Genomic DNA, 22,101 nt, shown 5'->3' with positions numbered 1-22,101 from the left:
ACACACACACACACACACACACACACACACACACACACACACACACACACACATATATATCAATGAGAAATAACTCTCTCGAATTATTGTATAATGTGAGCATCTCCACCCTCACCGATGCTATAAATAATATTTCATTAAATTCGCGTAACGAGTGTCTCACGCGGAGACGAAAAACTGACGGAAATCTTACTGAATTCCATCAAAATTAGATTCAGGCAGACGGACAACGCAGCGAGTAGATCCCCTTTCGGGGATCATAACAATTTCCAGACTTATCATGTCACTGTGTTTACGGATTGATCGGTATAAAAATGTATCGAGCGTGCGATTTCCATTTCTATAATATTACCCAACCTTACAGCTTAATTTATTATGTGTTTATACAAACATGAATCAACAAAACATTAAATAATTTAAATTATTTGTATTGTTCTAATAGTATTTTTCAAAAGATCCTTCACTTGTTACATCCTACCTCTGAGGAAAAGTTGTCCTCGTCAACATACTGACAATATCCAGCAACTTCTGTTGTGTCCAGAATAGTCAAACCATTTTTTGAGAAGAGTTCACAAAGCGGATACTGACGTCTGTATAATAATGCCGCACACCAAGGTCGCAATGCGCACATTTCCACACATTTGGAAATGGTAACGTCCGTTCCGACATACATTGCGTCACTAATAAGGTCTGTGGGGCAATGTCGAAATTCGAACGTCTTAAATGGCGTATGTCCCTCTGTTTTGACGCAACATGATGCTACCAACAGTTCAACGAATGTCAGTTTAAAAACTGTTAAACGTGCCATTTGTGTAAACTTGAATGTATGCACGATCGCGATTTATGAATAAATGTAAATCAGATTTTAATATCTGCACAAGTGAACCAACCGCTCTTTAACAATATGGTGTTTGAATGCAATGACCAGCAGCTGACGTTTCCTCGAATGTCAATAATATTTAAATGTTTCCTGCATTTAAGCAAACCATCGCCCTTGAAATAAGGTTCATGACAAAACAGATGCTATTTGTAGTATTACTAAACACTCAGAACACTAGACTAGATGAATAACTCCTCCTATGTGTTAGAAATTCGAAACTTTAATTTATCTTTAAATACACTTAAATCGTGCGTTTCACGTATTCCTATGACTGAAATACGTCGCTTTCAGTTAGCATAGTTTGTGAGTAAAAACAAATTAATAATCGCATTTTAATTTAAATTGATTATCGACAGAAAGGTGTAACATTATTGACATACAACTAATTATTTTATATTACGCGCGCAGCAGAGCAGGTTAGGCTATTAATTAGCAGCCGATTCTTTATTACATAAAAGAGAGAAAAACGGAAATACCGAATACCAAATACTGATTTAGTGATCAAAGAACAATTATGTCATTATGTACAGCAAAGAAAAATAATTGAAAGAAAAATGTTTTATTAAAATATGCACATATATTCCATTTCATTATTGTTTCATAATGATAGGCGATACTCTGTAAATTGAGACAAATTGTGACAATTGTGTTTGACATATGTTTAAATAATACTTATATTATTATTAAAACCAGCTTTTTTGCATCGATGGCTAACTTCTTAATTTGACTCGGTATTAGGTCACTAATTCGTACGGGGAAGACATAATGGACATTCTATAAACGTTGCACACACAGTATTGCTTTCAAAATGAGAAAACAAAAACTTCCACAATAGTATAATGTCATTATAAGACGGCAATCCTTTGTATAATCTAACCACAAATGTTTGCAGTACTCGGTTAGTCTGTATGGATATCGTTCTTGAAAGATTGAAAAAGCTACCGAAATTTGCCAGTTTGCTATAAATAACACAGTTTGCCTTCAATATTCTATAGAAAGGTATTGTGCTTAGTTGTTCCATTTATAATAAACTATTATATTTTAAAGACCCGCGTCATGCGAAAATGTGTCTACATGTAATTCCAAGTGCGGCAAGGGTAACTTAAGTCCAGCCTGCACACCTCGCAGTCTGATCAGGAGGTACCTCATTAGACCACGCAATCTTGAGTGATTTATAGCGGATAGCGCAGCTCCTGTCCAGACTGCGCAATGGCTCAGTCCGGACTAGAGCTACGCTAGCCGAAGAGCCATAAGACCCATTTTCGTATGACGCGGCTCTGAAAATATGATTTGAATGTGTCGAAAGAAAACTGCGTGTAAATCAAGTATTAAAATACAATATATTTCGATGGTAAAAAAAATTAATTCATTCTAAGCCATGTGCGGACACATATGATGTGATCTCCCGTAGTATAGTTTTTATTTACGAACATAAACGTGTGGTTTGAATACACCTGCAATTTATAACACAAATTTCATGCGGCGAATATGCGACAAACAAGTAACAAAAACAACAACAATTTAAACCTATTTTTAAATTTCATTATTTAAAAACGTGTTTTTCAAACTTTATTTCAAAGATACGATATTATATATTAGCGTTTCCGATCGCCCAAATTGCCATTTGCGATAGAATCTTTCAGCAGGCGATTGAAATAGAAAATTTTTAAGAAAATGGCGATTGTAAAAGAAAATCAAGGTTTGTCTATAAATTATTTATTATACAGAGACGTAGATAACAGAGATAGGCAGCTCGCCAAATATCGGCGAACTCTCGCACGTCGCGGGTTTCGGCGAGATAAGCGCGCAACTGTATGTCGGTTGCCACGGTAGTTAACACGCTTATAAACATTTCTGAAACACGCTTTCGCGTTCCAGTTTTTTTGTAATTTGAAATAATTAAACTGTTATGCATTACTAAAATGATAATGTATGCGGCATTATCACACAATTGTAATTTGTCAATAAAACTTAATCACATGTCGCATTGTTGTATTTAGCGATTTTATTCGGCTCTAGTTTGAAAAAAAGATTACACTGTAATGCTTACCGGTATTTAAAGATGGCCTTTGAAATACGATAACTCCAAATTAAGAAGCGATCAGAATCTTACGACAAACAACTAATAATTGGTTGTTTTAATTAGATTTTAATTGAAGTGTTTAAATTTGATGAATCCGAATGCCATTTGCCTGTAGTATAATTTGAATAAAGCTCTGAACAATTTTTTCTTCTTATGGAAAGCATCTATTCTTGGTCTGCTCTAATCGACTGTTTGTGTTCATTGTTCTCTTTAATTACCGCTTAATTCAATGCACGATTTTACCAATTATAACATTACCAGCTAGGGTATATGTATTGAAATCTTCAGACCCGTATACTGCACATATATCATTAATATTATTAATTAAGCATATCGATCCAGTTATTTAGTCACTTTTCGGTGTCTCTTAACCATGTCTTAGACGGATTTTGTGTCATGGGATGACGAGAATATAAATCTGGATTTACTTCTAGGTATACCGATTATTAAAAGTAAATAAAATATGCCCCGGCTTCTACAGAGGAGCCTATGCAACCATTTATGTGACACAGTCTCGTAATAAACCTCTGTAGTAACAATTTTAGTCGGTGCAATAAAAGAATGCATGAACATAGTTTTTACAGTTTAATGATAGTTCATCAAAACTTCATATTGATGAACAAATATCAAATACACCTGGCATAACAAAAAATTAAGCAATTTATCAAACATAACACATATTAAGCAAGTTGTTGATATTACAAATAACATATTGGAAGAAAACAGCTAATATTATATATATACAACAAACATGTAGGCTAATGCATAAGAGCCATTATCGTGTGAGGCAGGGTATTAATGTTGCTGAAGAAAAATCATAATCACATAAGAATTTTTCATCACGGTGATTGGACCGTAAATGTGACTTAGAGTGTTGACATGTTTTTACCATAGCCATATACGGAAAAATGCCCCGCCCCCTGGCCATGTTTTTAAAACAACCGGAACCATTTTCGAACTTGTCTGATATATCATTGGGACACATTGTTTGACCAAGTTTCATGCAGACGGGACAATAAATGTGGCCTCTACAGTGTTAAAAAGGTTTTTCTATAGCCATATACACTTTGGGACTTTCCTAACGCATCACTTTTCAGACTTGAATATCTCAGTTTTGAGTAAAGATATTGATTTAAAATTTTACATACGATCATTTGACTACATTATTTGAAAGCTCACGATAAAATCATTCATCCGTAACGATTGGGAGCTTTAAAACATGGGGTAGGTGTGGTTCCATATTTTTGCACGTGGAAATGTTCAAACGCGATTAAATTCTAGTTTTATTTCAATTTAATTATTCTAGGTGGGTTCTTACACAAGGAAAACATAAACTTAATTTACAAAACAATATAGCTCGTATAAATATTCAGGAGCGCAATCGCGCACTTTGCATTTTACAGGCTACCTTCCCTACTTGCTAAAGCGTCCGACCGTCACGGATGAATGATTTTATCGTTAGCTTGCACATATTGTAGTCAAATGATTACATGTGTAATTTTAAATAAAAACATTACTGAGAAATGTAAGTTTAAAAAGTGTTGCGTTAGAAAAATCACCAAGTGTAGTAAAAGACTATTTACATGTTTCCAATTTAATTTCAATTTCATAATTCTAGGTAAGTTTTTACACAAGAAAAATATAACACTGATTAAAGAAAAAGCAATATGGCTCGTATGAATATTCGGGAGCGAAACGGCTCAATCGGCATGTTGCAAGCCGGTCAGTTATTAAGACGTGTAAGTTTATGCGTTTTACTTTTCACATAGTTATTATTTAACGTTGTACGAGTTTGTGAATTTGACTTGTGAAGTGACGTTTTTAATTTGTTTAGTTTTATATTTAGTTGTTTTTCAATTTCAATTAAATTTTCAGGAATGATCAGATATGTGTTGAATTATTGCTGGTCCAAATTTCAACACAATCAGTTGAAAAATAAGGGAGCTATATTGATATGATAAAGTGATGCATGTGCGTTTGAAAAGTCCCCAAGTGTATAGACATATAAGGAAAAATGCCCCACCCCCTGGCGCCAATGTTTTTCAACCAACCGGAACCAGTTTTGAACTTGCCCAAGATATCATTTGGGCAAATGTTCTGACCAAATTTCGTGAAGATTGGAAATTAATGTGGCCTCTAGAGTGTTAACAAGGCAAATGTTGACGCCCAACAATACAATGCGCATGCCGGACAAAGGGTGATCACAAAAGCTCACCATTAGCACACTGTGCTCAGGTGAGTTAATTGGCAAAAAGATAATCTCTAGAAATGTGTTCCCACACAAAATGGTCCTGCGCAACTTCCTAACAATGACCATACATAAACAGTAGTGTGTCCTGCTTCATAAATACATACTTTCATACTTAAATATGTTTTGCCATTGCTTTGATCTGAATGTAAACAGAGCATGTCCAGGGCTCTTGCGTGCATATTGACAATATATGGATTTGGATCACTTCGTTCAGTATGTAACACTCTACCCTGATAGGCACAGTGATCTCAACTTGACAGACTCCAACGGCAGCTGAGTTTGGTTCGGTTGTTGACGATGACGAATATGGGATACCAAAGGGGTCGAAACTTTAACTTCTGCTCGAGCAGAAAAAAATGCTGCTCGAGCAGCATTTAAATGCTGCTCGACCAGCAAAATACTGCTCGACCAGCAAATTTACTGCTCGACCAGCATTTTTTCTGCTCGAGCAGAAAAATCCTGCTCGACCAGCATTTATTTTTAGATTATGGCATTAGCCAATCAGAACTCTTGTTATATTTGCCATTTGGTGCAAAACTGGTTTGTTTGGAAAAAATGGCTGCCGCCGTGATGGTGCCTTTTTCACATCTTCTGCAAGTTTATGTGACGATCTGTTTAAAGTTTAACATTGACACGCGGTAAGTGCTTTATATTTTGGCTGCAAACTAGTCGATCAAAAAATTGTTGCCATTCGCTTAATGAGAAAATCGATCATAAATGTCTAACGGCTGTTAAAACTTTTGCGAAAATCACGACGATGACTGATAAGAATTGGTCAATGGGTGGGTTCTCTGTTTCTATCGATTTACTTTCTTAATGATGTTTAATTATTGCTTCCGACACAGGTGCCGATTGCCTGTGATTGTGCCTTTCTGGTTAACATTGTTTACGTTTCTCGTTCTCCCCATATATGTATATCTGCTGTCCTAACTTTTACAATTATCCAAAATATCATGTCTGTTAACCAGTTCTCAGTGCCCCAGATAAGCTGCGTATCTGCGTCTTTCACCCTATTAAAATATTTAAAAATGCAAAGAAATACAATATCATGAGTATTGAAAACGCAACCAATTTGACTTTTACGCAAATTCGTCAAATTAACGATACAAAACTTCGATTAAAAATGCTATGCTCATTTTAGGTATTTTCTCTTTGGAATTATTATCATAACGCGGTGAAGCTTACACTCAGCAAGCTTAGCAAACGGTCATAGTTATTCAAACGCTATGCGTTTTCAATCTGACCTAATTCGTCGCTCATTGTGCATGTATTTGTAAAGCGTCTGTAGTTTCAGTTTCTATTACGATGCGAAATAAAAATAGCTAAGAGAGGTCGAAAGACGTCCGAGATTGTTGCGCCAAAATATCAGCCGATCGCAAACTTTTTCGAATCAAGAAAGCAAGAGCCAATAAGTGCCGAATCATTCGTGTTATCGATTTTGTTAGAAACTGTGCATACAGCATTTGAGTTGACATCCAAAAAACATGATGGAAAGTCTGTGACTTAACAAATCTGTCAAAAGTATAAAAAGGCATGTCATTGGTTAGAAATTCTCGACATTTTTAAAAGTTTATATCATGGACAGTTTCAAGGATAAAAGATGTTACGAAACATCAGTTTATTAAAATGTATGATGATAGTTTACAGTTCTATTGAATCAATACAAGTGTGCAGCGTCAACGGAAGTAAATCAGCAATTATTTAAAGGTATGCATTTTTATTACTCATTTCACTCTATATGAAGAATGGAATCACCCTATTTTTTTAAAATCAATGGTTGAAAACCCAATTTTCCCAAATAATTATCTGGGGCACTGAGTTCTCGAGGACTTTTCTCAATTTCAATGTAAATTATTTTTCACCGAGGCCTATTAGCTTGTTCAAAGCTAACAACAGGTAAAATGTGAGTTGTGTCTGAATTACAAGTTGTTTAATTTTTCATATTGAAATGTTTACAATTTACTATTTATTGAATAACTTGGCAGTGCATAATTAAGTTCTGGGATGTTATTTTCAGCTCTGAACTGCGAAAAAAATGCATAATAATTACATTGGTGGCACTATACTGTAATGAGTTACCTTTCATCTGTCCTTCCATTATAATGTCCCTAAAGCAGACTTCCCAAACTTTGCAGAAAGAGATTAGGCATTGTATTACACACTCATTTTAACCATGGCATGCTATTGTACAACATGTCTTGACGGAAATAATTTCGCTAAAAAATATTTGCAGGAAATAATTTTTCCATGGCGAATCGTTTGTATCTTTTTATCTTTATTCTGAAATGCCCCTCTTAAGAATAATGTCATGTATAGCTGGTTTAGAATTAAGGATGATGATATGTCCTAACAGCATTTTGTCATGTCATTTACTGTACTTCTTAACCTACATGTATTTGAATATTCAGTCCCCATGTAACTACGCCCATATGTTGTGGACATTTTCATACAAGAATACAAACAGGAATATGTATTGGAGTTTGCTGTTTAAATTTACAGTCAATCGGAGGGTAACAGGTTTGTTTTTAACCAGAAGTGAGGAACTAAACGCAATTTGCAGGGAAAAAAATATCTCTTTATACCACTTAAGTATATTTGCATCACAGGAGCTCTGGTGTCGTGAGGTTGAGGAAACTAGTGTTGAATCTAAAACATTTAGCATCATGGACTCAAAAGTGAGAAGCCAAGTCAGACACCGCAAAATGTAAAATAATCTGTCAGATGTTTGGTCTGACAGGCTACGAAATTCTGTCAGACTGAAGGATAATTTCTGGATTCCACTTATTAGCATACCTGATAATAGCATATTTCTGTAATTAGCATATAGCAGTGCTCCAGATAACATGTGTAAAGGCGTGAAAACGAATAAAATTTCTTAAATAACGATTTAGATTTAAAATCTTTGCATAAAGTTACGCATTGAAAAAATAAAACACGAATTGACATTTTCGAACGTGCGTAAAACTTCCAGTAGCAAAATTTCATCCCGGTTCTGACACGTCGAGGCGCTCAATTAAAACTACAGCTTTAAGTCAACGTCTCTTTGCTGTTAGGAAGGGCCACACTTAAGAACGGTCGAAAGGCCAAACAGTCTCGATTCTGTTCTCCTGGTATTACAGGCGAGTCATTACTGTTTATTGTACCTTTTTAATTACACTTATCGTAATTTTTATTCACAAGTAATAAACAATATACCTATTCAAAATGTCATTAAAATTAAATGTTAAATATATATTTTTGATATGACTTTAACGGCGCCCAAAATGCCATTATGACCTAAGCCGAATTGACAGTTACTGTTTTAAATAAAAAATCAAAATGGCCAACCGAAGCGGTGTATCGAAGCGTGGAAGGCAAAAAAAGCAAGATGAGCAAGATAGATGTGGGGTCTTTTGAGCCAGAAAAAGCTGTCCGATTATGGGAAAGCAAGAAACAGAAAAGAAAGCCAGGCTTTTCCAAGACTATAAACCAAAATGTTGGATTGTTGATGTGTCAAAAACAATGCATAAAAATTATTTGGTAATAGTGTTAAGAATTAATTTTATAAATAGGGGGTAAAATAAGAATTAATTTTTGAAATAGGGAGTAAATAAGAATTTGACCAAATTTTTATCTGGAGCTCTGATATAGAATGTCAAAGCACAGATTAATTCTTAAATTTTAATGTATTTTTCTTCTATTAATAGCATAATTTTTAACCCCAATATTCAGAATTCACTTAAAGTCTTTATAGCATAGAACATTCTCAGAATGCCAAGAAAATATGCTTTAAATCTGCAAAAATATGCTCAAATGCAAATGCAAATACCTTAGAATACAATTCCATTTGATAAATAGTTATCTTAAACATCAATCATATACAATGTTGAATTTAAATTTCACTTTGACGATCAATTATTAACAGATTTGACTTATTGTATGCCCCCAGTTGCTATATTTATGCTAAAATGTGTGTTCCTGTTAATAGCATATTCCTGTTATTAGCATAATTTTTGCTGACATGGTATGCTAAGAACAGGAATCCACTGTAGCAACATATTAATCAAGAATTATGGTTTGAATCCGTGAACTATTATTTTTTATGGTGAAAGAAAATCTCCATGGCGCGTTTTCAAAAATTCCTAATCAAGCTTGGTAAAAGAACACACAGAATAGCAAATTTATTACAGCGCCAACTTCCGGGTAAAAATGATTGATTTTTTTTATATTCCTTAAAGACAAGTGCCGCATCATATCCTATGGGTGATTTAAAAAATAATGAAGCCTAAATAAAACATGCATTTATTTTCTTACCATTACAGGGGTTTTTATCTGATTTTGGGGAAAGGGCCTGGCCTTTTTTTTTAGGGGAAAAAAATCGCGCGAAACGCCAGATTTTTTGGGGAAAAATCACACAAAACGCCGGATTTTGGGCAAAATAAGGAAAGTCTTAAATAATCAATTAAGCATATTTTACTGTTTTTAAAACAAATTCAAGGAAACAGAAAATTTAATTATGCAATATTTTTCTTTTTTCTACACTGGATCAGATTAACTTATATATTGAAAGGTTAAAAAAAAAAAAAATTTTTTTTGGAGGGGAAAATGAAATCTAGGGGAAAATTTACCAGCTGAGGGGAACAAAAAATCGGAGGGGAAAGGGCCGATGATCGGCGGGTCACAAAGAAGGGGAAAAAAACCTGCATTAAGCATGTTTGAGTTCTTTTTCTATCTTACAGAAGTGTTTCCATGTGATTAACTTAAATGTGAAAATTCTTCTCAATAACTTGCTTCATTTACAAAATATATTGAAAAATATCCTTAAAATTGCCCCAAGTGTACTGGTTTTGCGTGACATTTTATGTAAAAGGCAATTTTCAATTCTATACTTCAATAAAACTTTCAGAAATATTAGGTATTGCCATCATTAAATGAATATAAAAATGCATATGCTTTAAGAAAAATAAAACAATGCTTCTAACTTAGGTTGATATCTCTTGTAGCAAGTGTTCAAAGCAATGATGTTTTTGTCAATTTTGTGCCACAATTTTCAACTCTCTTCACGTATATTAAGAGGTGGCATCATAAAGTGCTTCAATATTTATAGGCAAAAAGTGTCCCAAGTGTACATTTTGCAAGAAAGTTATTTTAAATTTTTCATAAGATAGAATTTTCAATGTTTTACATCATTTTCTTCAAACCATTAATGTTTATCACTAGATGTACTGAAAATTTGATGCCAAAACCTTGTGAACTTTTTTTGCAAGACAAATATCGCATTGTCCCAAGTGTACGAAATTTTTATCACGTTTGATAAACAGGTGATAGCTTTTAAAAAATAAACAAAGGCACCAATTTTCTGGAAAGAAGTACACAGAAGGGTGTAATCTCCAACAGAAAAAGGTGGTTTCTTCACTCTGGGGGTGAACTACTCTTATTATATGGGTATGTCTCCATATTTTGTCTTCAGAAGAAAAATATAAGCATATAAATGATAATGTGTGGGAACTTGGGAAGTATATTTGACTTTACCATAACATTATTACAAAAATGCATTTCCTCTTCTCAAATTAATGTCAATTTTAATCAAAATGTTTCTCCAATAATCTTCAATGTTAGCCTGAAGTTGGTTAACAAATGTTGTAAATGTACACTTGGGACACAAAATAAATGTTTTTCTTATAAACCTCCAGAAAGTGAAAACAAACTTACATTATAGCAGAATTAATGATTAAATTTCGATTTAATAAAGCATTCAAAAGCAACTGAAAAAAAAGCCAAAATAAAAGTTGAACATGGTCAAATGTCAAATATGATTGATGACAAAGTCTTTCAGACACTTATAATTAAACCACGCAGACTGTCACCCTTGTGGTACAATTCCTACACATCTAAACTAAAAACCATGTTAAAACCTTCGATAAACAAAGGTACAGCACTTATTATTATTTCATTCATTTTTAATGACACATTACCTAAATATATAGAGGATATATTGTATTACAGAGGAAGGTCAAGTAAGAGGACATCGTGTTTAATGTATAAAGTTTAAAAAGAACAAGGTCTAATTTATAAAGAACAAGGTCCAATATATAGAGAATATAATGTTTAATATATAGAGAGCAAGGTCTAAATATAGAACAGTGAATTATATGTGTGTTGTTATGAGAAAACTGGGCTTAATTCATGTGCGGAAAGTCTAGTCCCTGATTAGCCTGTGCAGATTGCACAGGCTAATCAGGGACGAGACTTTCCGCGTTTACAGTATTTTTAGTTTGAAGGAAGTCCCTTCTTACCGAAAATCAAGTTTAAGCGGAAAGTGTCGTCCCTGATAAGCCGGTGCAGACTGCACAGGCTAATCTGGGACGACACTTTACGCACATGAATTTAGCCCAGTTTTATCAGAACAAGACACATATTATAGAAAACGAGGTCAAATATTATAAAAAAATATAAACATGTATCATAAAAAAGAAACTTCACATATATTTGAAGGCCATCCTATATTTTGATAAATCTGAGTTTTTACTTTAAGATACACTGCTTTGAGGCCAGGAAAAAAACTTTTAAGAGTATAGTTTTGAAAAATATGTGTTAAAAAACATGAAAATTTCAATTTTTTCCATATATTTTTTTAAAACACTTCTGATTTTGTATTTAAATTTTTCTTAAGAACATACTGCATGTTGACAAAACACACAAAATATTGATAACATGTTTTAATGGGTTTTAATTAAGTGCAAAAGACATGTACATTAATAAAAAAAAATTCAAAACATTTGGTTAACATCTTTATTTGTGAAAAAGTGATCACATCTGACAGAGCGGCCCTACTCATTTATAAAACTTGAACCCTTTCCCTATGCAATACAAACAAAACTGTTGCCATAACTTAACATCTAAAATTTGAGAAAAGTTTTCATTTAGGCTTCATCATCCCCACGCTTTTCGGAGAAAAAGTGGGGATATTGTGGTTATCTCCGTTGTCCGTCCGTCCTGGCCACTTTCTCCTCCTACACTTAAAGCACTAGAACCTTGAAACTTACACACATGGTAGCTATGAGCATCTGTGCGACCCTGCACTATTTGGAATTTTGATCTGACCCCAAGGTCAAAAGTTATGTGGGTTGAGGTGGGGCCGGGTCAGAGATTTTTACTCATTTTTATGCCCCCGGATCGAAAGAAAGGGGGTATATTGTTTTTGGCCTGTCTGTCATTGTGTGTGTGTGTGTGTGTGTGTGTGTCCCAAAACTTTAACCTTGGTCATAACTTTTGCAATATTCAAGATAGCAACTTGATATTTGGCATGCATGTGTATCTCATGGAGCTGCACATTTTGAGTGCACCATACTACACTGAATGTCTTCAAATTGATACTGAACCTCTCTTATGGCAATACGGATAATCTCAACTATGCATGGCCCCATTACCAACCCTGGGGTGCCCCGCCCACATTGGCCACGCCCACATAGACCACACCCACCCAAAATTGCCTTTTACTATAATTTCTTCATTTCTACACCGATTCACTTCAAATTGATACTGAACATCTCTTATGACATTATGGTTAATCTCAACTATGCATGGCCCCATTACCAACCCTGGGGCGCCCCGCCCACATAGGCCACGCCCACCCAAAATTGCCTTTTACTATAATTTCTTCATTTCTACAACGATTCACATCTAATTGATACCGAACTTCTCTTCAATGCGTTCAATTTCAACTATGCATAGCCCCATTACCAACCCTGGGGCACCCCTGGGTCAAACATGCGGCGTGGGGATACACGTCGGCCTCTGACGCGCCATTTCTAGTTTAATATTTTTGAAATCACCCATTTTTGTGTAAAGTTTGGAGAAAAATCAAGAAAAACATATTTTAACAATGAAATACATTTAAGTTGTATGATGATATTTTCATGTATTTCGACGTTTCCAATGTTCAGATAAATACCCTATTTGTACCCATTGAAAACCTTTAAAACTTTAATTTTGCATTGTTATTTTGTGTTGGGCTTGAAGAAAAAAGATTGATCTGTATGCAAATGTTTACATTATATCTCACAATCATAACAATTTCCAATTTATCGACAGTGGTGACCGGGTTTTATCATTATTATATGATTATTAGTGCTTGTGATCATATTTCAGATGCCCAGGGGCCTTTATGGTTGGGTTAGGGAGGGGTGCTCCCTCCCTTCCTGAATTGATTTTTAGCTCCACTGGCCAAAGGCCAGTGGAGTTTATGTCATGGTCCTGTGTCCGTCATGCGTGCGTCCGTCCGTGCCTGCGTGCGTCCGTCAGTTTATTAACTTTTCCTTTAAACATCTTCTTCTCCTAAACTACTGGTCCAATTCTGATGAAATTTCTCAGTAATGTTCCTTGGGTGAACCTCTTTTAAATTTGTTCAAATTATGCGCCTGGGGTCAAATTTGACCCTGCTCTGGGGTTACAAAATTGAACATATGCTTATATAAGGCCTATTTTGTGAAATCTTTCAAAATCTTCGCATCCATAACCATTTGGCATAGGGCTATCAAATTTGGTATGTAGAGACATCTAATAGTCCTCTACCTAATTTGTTTAAATTATGCCCCTGGGTTCAAATTTGAAACTGCCCCGGGGGTCACAAAATTTAACATATGCTAATATAGGGTCTATTTTGTGAAAACTTTACAACTCTTTTTGTCCATAACCATTGGGCCTAGGGCTACCAAATTTGGAAGATAGTGACATCTTATAGTCCTCTACCAAGTTTGCTCAAATAATGTCCCTGGGGTCAAGTTTGACCCTGCCCCGAGGGTCACAAAATTGAACATATGCTTGTATGAGGCCTATTTTGTGAAAACTTAAAAAATCTACTTGTCCATAACTGTATGGCATAGTGCTACCAAATTTGGTATGTATTGACATGTATTAATTCTCTTCTTAGTTTGTTCAAACTATGCCCCTGGGGTCAAATTTGAAACTGCCCCGGGGGTCACAAAATTGAACATATGCTTATAAATGGCTAATTTAGGGTAAACTTTAAAAATCATTCTTGTCCATAACCATTGGGCCTAGGGCTACCAAATTTGGTATGAAGTGACATCTTATAGTCCTCTACCAAGTTTGTTCAAATTATGCCTCTGGGGTCAACTTTGACCCTGCCCCGGGGGGAGGGGGGTCACAAAATTGAATAAACGCTTATAAAGCGCCTATTTTGTGAAAATTTTAAAAATCTTCTAGTTGAAAACCATTCGGACTATGGCTACCAAATTTGGTTTGCAGTAACATCTTATTGTCCTCTACCAAGTTTGTTCAAATTATGCCCTTTGGGTCAAATTTGACCCTGACCCGCGGGTCACAAAATTGAACATTATATACACTTCTTTCTTGCTTATTTTGTGAAAACTTTTAAAATATTCTTGTCCTTAACTCTCGGATCTAGGGCTACCACATTTTGTATGTAGTGAGATATAGTAGTTCTCTATGTGTCCAATAATTATGTTGATGAAGGTGGCAGTGGTAATGACTTGATATGTCTGTGAGATATGAATGCCAAAGTCTTCGATTTACATAACATGAATTTTTATGTAAAAGTGGTGGTTCTTCATAAATTCTACATGTTCTTTGTAAATGATGACCTCTACAAAGTTGTTCCAGGAGTACCATATTGCCTGACAATCTTTTGTTTTATTGTTAACTTAAACTGTACTTGATTCTAGCATGCCACTATACTTCTTTGAAGTAATTTGAGCAAAGTTCCCACTGTTTAGTAATGTATACATTGTTTAAGGTACATTTTAATTTCACATTTTGTAGGTGGACTTCAATATGTATGATCTACTTATGCTGCCACAATGTAAAGGCAACAATCACTGGGTTTTGCTGGTTGCAAGTGTTATGTCCAGGACTGTAACCATTTACGACTCATTGGGTGGTAACAACAAGGCCTTGTTCGATTTGTTCTGGTAAGGTTCAAAGCTGAAATTCATTTTTTGTCTTACCTGCTTGATATAGCAGTCACAGTAGCAGTTGGTGTATGTGCATTTTATGTGTGTCTCTGAGCTTATCCAAACTGTGATTCGATAATTAAATATGCAATTTTTAATATAGCTTACCACATATGTTCTCCATGTAGAGAAGCTGCAGAGCATGCGTTAACAAGAGATCAAAGGTCACATTTAGGGAGCTTTTTTGGCCAGTTCCAGTTATCATTCATCAGGCAATATAGCAAACAAGATATTCAAAAAACTTTGTAAATCTTATTTGTTTTCTATATTTGGATTTTTATCTTAAATATTAACTTGTAATGAGCACCAACACTTAAAAATGATATAAATATATATAAATTTAAGCTTGCTTTCTTAGTTCATTCTTATTTATTATTGTGTCCTATCTCTCACACTTATGTGTTTCAAATAATGTGTTAATAGATTCACATATATATATATGTTTGAAAACTGATTACCAAAACAATTTGGTATAGATAAAGTACCGCTTAAGTATATAGGCACATGATTTTTGTTGATTTTTACCAACAAAATATTTGTTGCAGCCAGTTCATGTGTCAACGAGGGCAAATTGTGAAAGATGGCTTGGAAAAAATCAGTTCAGAGTTAAAAGCGCCACCTTGCAACAAACAGCGCCACGGAAACAGCTGTGGAGTGTTTGCATTGATGGTAATAAATAAGCTTTATATTTCTATATAGGTGTCACTTTGTCGTACTGTCGGTCGGTCTGTCTCGAAATTTCATCCGATCTTCACCAAACTTGGTCACAAGTTGTATCTTGATGATGTTTAGGCCAAGTTTGAATATGGGTCATGCTGGGTCAAAAACTAGGTCACGGGGTCACTTAGTGTGTTTTAAACCGAAAGTTTGTCCGGACCATAACTATGTCATTTATCGTTAGATTTTAAAATTACTTGGTACATTTGTTCACCATCATGGAACGGTGTGTTGCGTGAAAAAAGTACGTCGATATCCCCAAGATCAAGGTCACACTTGGAGTTCAAGGGTCAAATGCTTGTCCGGGCCATAACTTTATCATTTATTGTGAGATTTTAAAATCATTTAGCAAATTTGTTCACCATCATGGGGCGGTGTGTCGCGCGAAAGAATTACTTCAATATCTCGAAGGTCAAGGTCACACTTTGAGTTCAAAGATTAAAAATGGCCATAAATGAGCTTGTCTGGGCAATAACTATGTCATTCATAGTGAGATTTTAAAATCATTTGGCACATTTGTTCACCATCATTGGACGGTGTGTCGCGCGAAAGAATTACGTCGATAACTCCAAGTTCAAGGTCACACTTTGAGTTCAGAGGTAAAAAAAGGCCATGTTGATAACTCCAAGGTCTTGGTCACACTTGGAGTTCAAATGTAAAAAAAAATGGCCATACATTTGGACTGCATGTCATGCTAAAGAATTCAAGAGTTCAAAGGTCAAAATGGCCATAAATGATAATGGCATTATCATTCTTAAAAATAGCCATAAATTTGATTCTCTTGTTTTGTGAAGACAGCATGCAAAATAGTCTGTGTCAATTCGGCCATGGGGGTATTTGTCACGTCTGTGACAAAGCTCTAGTTTGCTTAGTAAAGATCTGCATTAACTTTTATTCAACAAAATAATGGGAGAATGTAGAATATAATCATCGTACCTTTCTGTTGGTGCATTGGTTTTTAGAGCCTTGCATTTTCTTTTAATTTATAAAGGACATGATATTTCATATGTAATATCATAACCTGAGGATCAAACTGTGTTATAGAGTCTTTTGTCAAATAACCCTGAAAAAAGGTTAAACAAGAAGATTACTCATATTTTAATTTATTAATGTGTCATATAATGAAAAAAAGCATTCTCTTTGCTCCAATATATTGTTTTGTATGAAAAGTTGTTTTTCAGTGTCTTAATGTGATTGTATATTTATGATGCATAAAACATGAATACTTTTCACTGTCAAACTATCGTTCTTGCAATTTTATTTTCAGAAATAGTATTTTTTGTGAACACTTAATCTAGTGAATATATATGCTTTTCTTATTGCAAACAACTGTTGTTGTTTTTATGCCCCCCTTCGAAGAAGAGGGGGTATATTGCTTTGCTCATGTCGGTCGGTCTGTCGGTCCGTCCACCAGGTGGTTGTCAGACGATAACTCAAGAACGCTTGGGCCTAGGATCATGAAACTTCATAGGTAGATTGATCATGACTCGCAGATGACCCTTATTGATTTTGAGGTCACTAGGTCAAAGGTGAAGGTCACAGCGACCAGAAATAGTAAAATGGTTTTTGAATGATAACTCAAGAACGCATACGCCTAGGATCATGAAACTTCATGGGTAGATTGATCATGACTTGCAGATGACCCTAATTGATTTTGAGGTCACTAGGTCAAAGGTCCAGGTCACGGTGACCCGAAATAGTAAAATGGTTTCCGGATGATAACTCAAGAACGCATACGCCTAGGATCATGAAACTTCATGGGTAGATTGATCATGACTCGCAGATGACCCCTATTGATTTTCAGGTCACTATTTTAACACAAGTATGAATGACTTTTACTTTATTTCCAGACTGCCAAATGTTTGGTCATTAAAAAGCATCCCACAATGTTGCGACAGGCCCATGATTCAGTTTATCGAGACTAGTCGTGAGAAGCAGACTTCTGATTCCTGGAGTGCGGCAAACATATCTGTGCGACTCGATCACTCCACTGTAAAGACCCGCACGGCATTTAAATGGATATTATCAATATGTGTTGTTGCTCGAAAATATGTTTGTGTAGCAGGAAGTGCTTTGGGCTCGATTAATCTGAGAACTCAACAAAATATTAATAAAATCCTTCTGTGCCTTTTAGTTCTGAAAACAGAAGTAGCCAGTTGGTATTACACATCTCCTAAACAAGTACAGCACGATAAAACTTATAAACCTAGATATTTATTTATGTAGTGGTGTATTTTTCAATGAGTGCCTTATGATTCCAAAAACATATTGACTTAAAATAAATAATCCCGATGTCGTAAATGACTTATCATTTCATGTTCATGAACCGGCTTTAAAATACTTTGTAGACTTATCTGCTAGGCGGTGAGGACTTTTAGACCACCTGATAAACTTCAACTTTATTTGCCCTAGTTCAGTAACCGACTAAACATATGCTAACATTATACTGATGACTGATGAGTCTGTTGTGTCTTATATTCTCATTGCTACTTAAAATATTAAGTCTATTTCAACGTTTAGACTAATAATAAGCAAATTCGTTAAATTGATATCCCCGCCAAATAAATTTTGATTATTGATGGGTGCAGAACTAACAGAAAAGTTTATTTGAAGGGTTGTACCCTTATCTCACTTATTTTATAGTAACAACATAAAAAAACAATTGGCAATAACTCTTATTTAAGAAAGTGTAGGGTTATAGATTTTGTGCATGACACCTCTCCTCATTTATATCTTAACGTCCATTAAATTTCATCTTTAAATCGTGTATAGTATCTGTGATATAGTCCTGTAAAGTAACATCAGACATGTACATATGTACTAGGGTTATGTTTCTTGTGCATGGCACTTATTCTCATTGACAATTATACACCCATGAAATTTCATGTTGAAATCTTGTATTTATAGTTTCTGAGATAAAGCCCTGAAAAGTTACATCATACAAAAACAACAAAGGGCAATAACTCTATTTAAGAAAGTGAAGGGTTGTGGTTCTTATGCATGGTTCTATAAATGAGATATAGCCCTGAAAAGTTACATCATAAAATAACAATAACAAGAAAGGGCAATAACCGTTATGTAAGAAAGTATACGGTTATGGTTCTCGTGCATTGATAATTATACACCCATGAAGTTTCATGTTAAAATCTTGTATAGTATCTGAGATATAGCCCTAGTTACATCATAGAAAAACAACAAAGCGCAATAACTCTTATTTCAGAAAGCGACGGGTTATGGTTCTTGTACATGGCACCTCTCCTCAGCTATATTTATACACCCATAAAGTTTCATGTTGAATACTTATATTGAGTTTCTGAGATAGAGCACTGACAAGTTTGTGAGTGACTGCACTGACAGACAGACCAACGGTACGTTTAAGTATATTTAGCGTACCCGGGGTACATTAAAGTATACTTAAGAGTACACGGGGTACTTTAAAGCATTACCCGAGCTGAAGCGACAATTGCCAATCAAGCTTATTGACATATTAAATAAATGATGATAGTGGTAACTATGATTGTATGAAATATAATAAAATAGTTTTCCTGAATTGAGTGTACATGTGAATTAGCTAAAATAATGATAAAAACACCGATTGGGATTATATATTTCTGGAACTGAATTTGGTTCATAATAAGTTTTTAACTTTTTTAAGCTAAAATAATATATATATATTATATAATCTGAAAATATTTTCTTCAATCAATGTTATATCTTTGTATTAAAAAAGTGCAACACTCATGACTGTAAATTAGGCATTACCATATTTCTTTACAACGTAATGCATGTACATCATCGATATATATAACATTTAAAACGAAAATCGTTTTAAAATTCAAATGTTTGCATTGTGTTAGAACTACTGTTTCGATATCTTTGTTGTGAATAATGTGTTAAGGTTCAACGTCCGAAAAAAAGATGTCCGAAAATAACTGCAAGCTGTAAAAACGCGAAATTAAGTTGAATTGAAACAACAATGCGTTAAATATTATTTTTCATCAATCTGACATTTTTCACGGCGACTGATCGGAGCAATATCACGGAGGTACTGTGAAATCGTCAGATCTCACGATCTGACAATATTGACGCTACACCGGTCTATTTCGTTTCCGTAGAGATAGCTAATCTCGTCCGTTTGTAAGCTCAAATTTGATTGGCCGACGGGTTCAATGGTTTATTCTAAAAATAAATGCTGCTCGAGCAGCATATTGCTGCTCGAGCAGGAATTTTGCTGCTCGAGCAGCATTTAAATGCTGCTCGACCAGTAAATTGCTGCTCGAGCAGCAATATGCTGCTCGAGCAGCATTTAAATGCTGCTCGAGCAGCATTTTTTTCTGCTCGAGCAGAAGTTAAAGTTTCGACCCCTTTGGTGCGCCATAGACGAACCACACTGAGTTGCTTTGTCTTCATACAATGCAGTGTTGGGTGAAGTATCACCCTCAGTTCTCAGTTATGGATTCATCCTCATCGAGCAGGAAACCATCGTCAAGTGCTGTTCGGGATGATTCATCAAGTAAATGTCGAGATTGCTTGTGCTGCTTTTGCACCCCATAACTCAGTCGCTCCCTCCTGGGCTTGGCCAAACTGAAAATACAAATGAGCATGTCAGATGAGCACCAAATCATATGATATCTATTATATGCTATTCTAAATTTAGATGAAAAATATAAAGGCCTCGTGGAATTTATAAAAAAAGGCATATAAGCATGCATTTTATAATGTTTCATGATGAATTATTTTTGTCTATCAGCAACCCGACAACTTTCAGGCTGTTCAATTAACTTGTTACTGCATAGTGTAATAATGGCGTTTTCTCCATAAGATATAACAGACTACTGCAGTTGACGTCCCCTAAAGCCAGTTACCTTTAAAATACGATTTATGTGTGTAAACGCACTACACACAATTTTTTTTTCCGGATTAATGAATGCAACACTGTGTGATACAATTACATTTGTCAGTGTTAAATAAATGAATTGCTTTCACGGGGGGGGGGGGCGGCTTTGTGTTTGGGTTTTGTCCGCCCCCTTGTCCGTATTCCGTGTTACATGAATGTTACATTGTAACCTAAAAACATTGTAATAGAATCAGACTAATTTCTATACATTCAGTGTCATATTTCAGCAAATGAACACAGATAGGCAATAAACAACCTATCCACAAGTTACACTACACAATACCTGGTAATAAGACAAAATTTTGTCTTATTACCAGGTATTGTGTGGTATTAAATATTACCTGAGCTAAGACACCTTATTAAATTACCTTCCTATAATATAAATTGATCAACAAGCACCTGTTTAAAATTAATTCTTAAATTTAATATTCCTTGATCACTGGATTAATATTAAATTATTAAATTCTTATATTAATGATTACACGACTCTTGTATCAAAACTTAATTTATAAATTAAATCATATAACAAATGCTCAATTATTTAAAACCTTCCTAAACTTATAAAACGGAAGCACTTTTTTATTAAGCACATTCATCAACGGTTTTAACTACACAAAATAAACAAACTATTATTTATACTAATTTATACAAAGTATGATTGCGAATGAGTATGCAGTCTAATTATAAATGATTATTATAAAAAGTTGATTTAATGTGGGAGGGCTAATCTCTTATTTGGTACCATACTGTCTCTGCCATAATGAATTTGAGATACATCCACTGATGAGGCACATTTCACCCATATAGCCATAAACTAGATGACTAAATTGGCAGTTCTGTGTGGAATATTACACAACATTAGTAACTGGGGGCAGTTTGACATCTGCCTTGGGAGTTTTTTTATATTTGGGAAAGTTAAGAAAGGAATAAAGGAATCCCTAACTGTGTGCACTTAAATTTAATGCAGATAATTTTAATTACAGAGATATGCTAAGTTTTCTTGTTTTTGAAATCAATACTAATGAGGCATTTAACAATATTCATATTATACTTAAATAACTTTATTGTAATTAACATGCAAAGGTTGAATTTGAGCTTTAATTCCATTCAATACTAGCCATAAACTTTGTCAACTGTCATAAAAATGCTTGAAATCAACAATTTCCCATAATCGTTCTCCTCGAAATGCCAGCATGAGTCAATTTGTTTGTTACAAATTTATTTCTTATGTTACAGGCCATAGTATATATTTTAATTTTTTTGTGGGTGAAACTATTCAATGAAGGAGTTGAATTGAAG

The 22,101-nt window shown here is 34.7% G+C and overlaps 1 protein-coding gene across 4 annotated transcripts; it reads left to right on the top strand.

Moving 5' to 3' along the window:
• Positions 1-5,619: 5,619 nt before the first annotated feature.
• On the top strand, positions 5,620-19,455 carry LOC127853359 (sentrin-specific protease 1-like). 4 transcript variants are annotated; one of them, XR_008036583.1, is made up of 4 exons: positions 5,655-5,852; positions 14,998-15,146; positions 15,734-15,857; positions 17,756-19,455. XR_008036583.1 is itself a non-coding variant. In XM_052387820.1 (3 exons), exons 1-3 carry the CDS (start codon positions 5,770-5,772, stop codon positions 17,828-17,830), a joined length of 282 nt encoding a protein of 93 aa, XP_052243780.1. In that variant the 5' UTR covers positions 5,620-5,769; the 3' UTR covers positions 17,831-19,455. The 4 variants fall into 4 exon arrangements, 2 of the variants coding, with proteins under 2 accessions (XP_052243780.1, XP_052243781.1); XR_008036584.1 differs by lacking the exon at positions 5,655-5,852 and adding an exon at positions 5,870-6,921; XM_052387820.1 differs by lacking the exon at positions 14,998-15,146 and having other exon boundaries at positions 5,620-5,852.
• Positions 19,456-22,101: the final 2,646 nt, after the last annotated feature.

This window comes from Dreissena polymorpha, chromosome 12, assembly GCF_020536995.1.
Source record: "Dreissena polymorpha isolate Duluth1 chromosome 12, UMN_Dpol_1.0, whole genome shotgun sequence".
Taxonomy (NCBI): domain Eukaryota; kingdom Metazoa; phylum Mollusca; class Bivalvia; order Myida; family Dreissenidae; genus Dreissena; species Dreissena polymorpha.
Note: the sequence above shows the minus strand (reverse complement) of the source record. Positions and strands in the feature narration are given on the sequence as shown.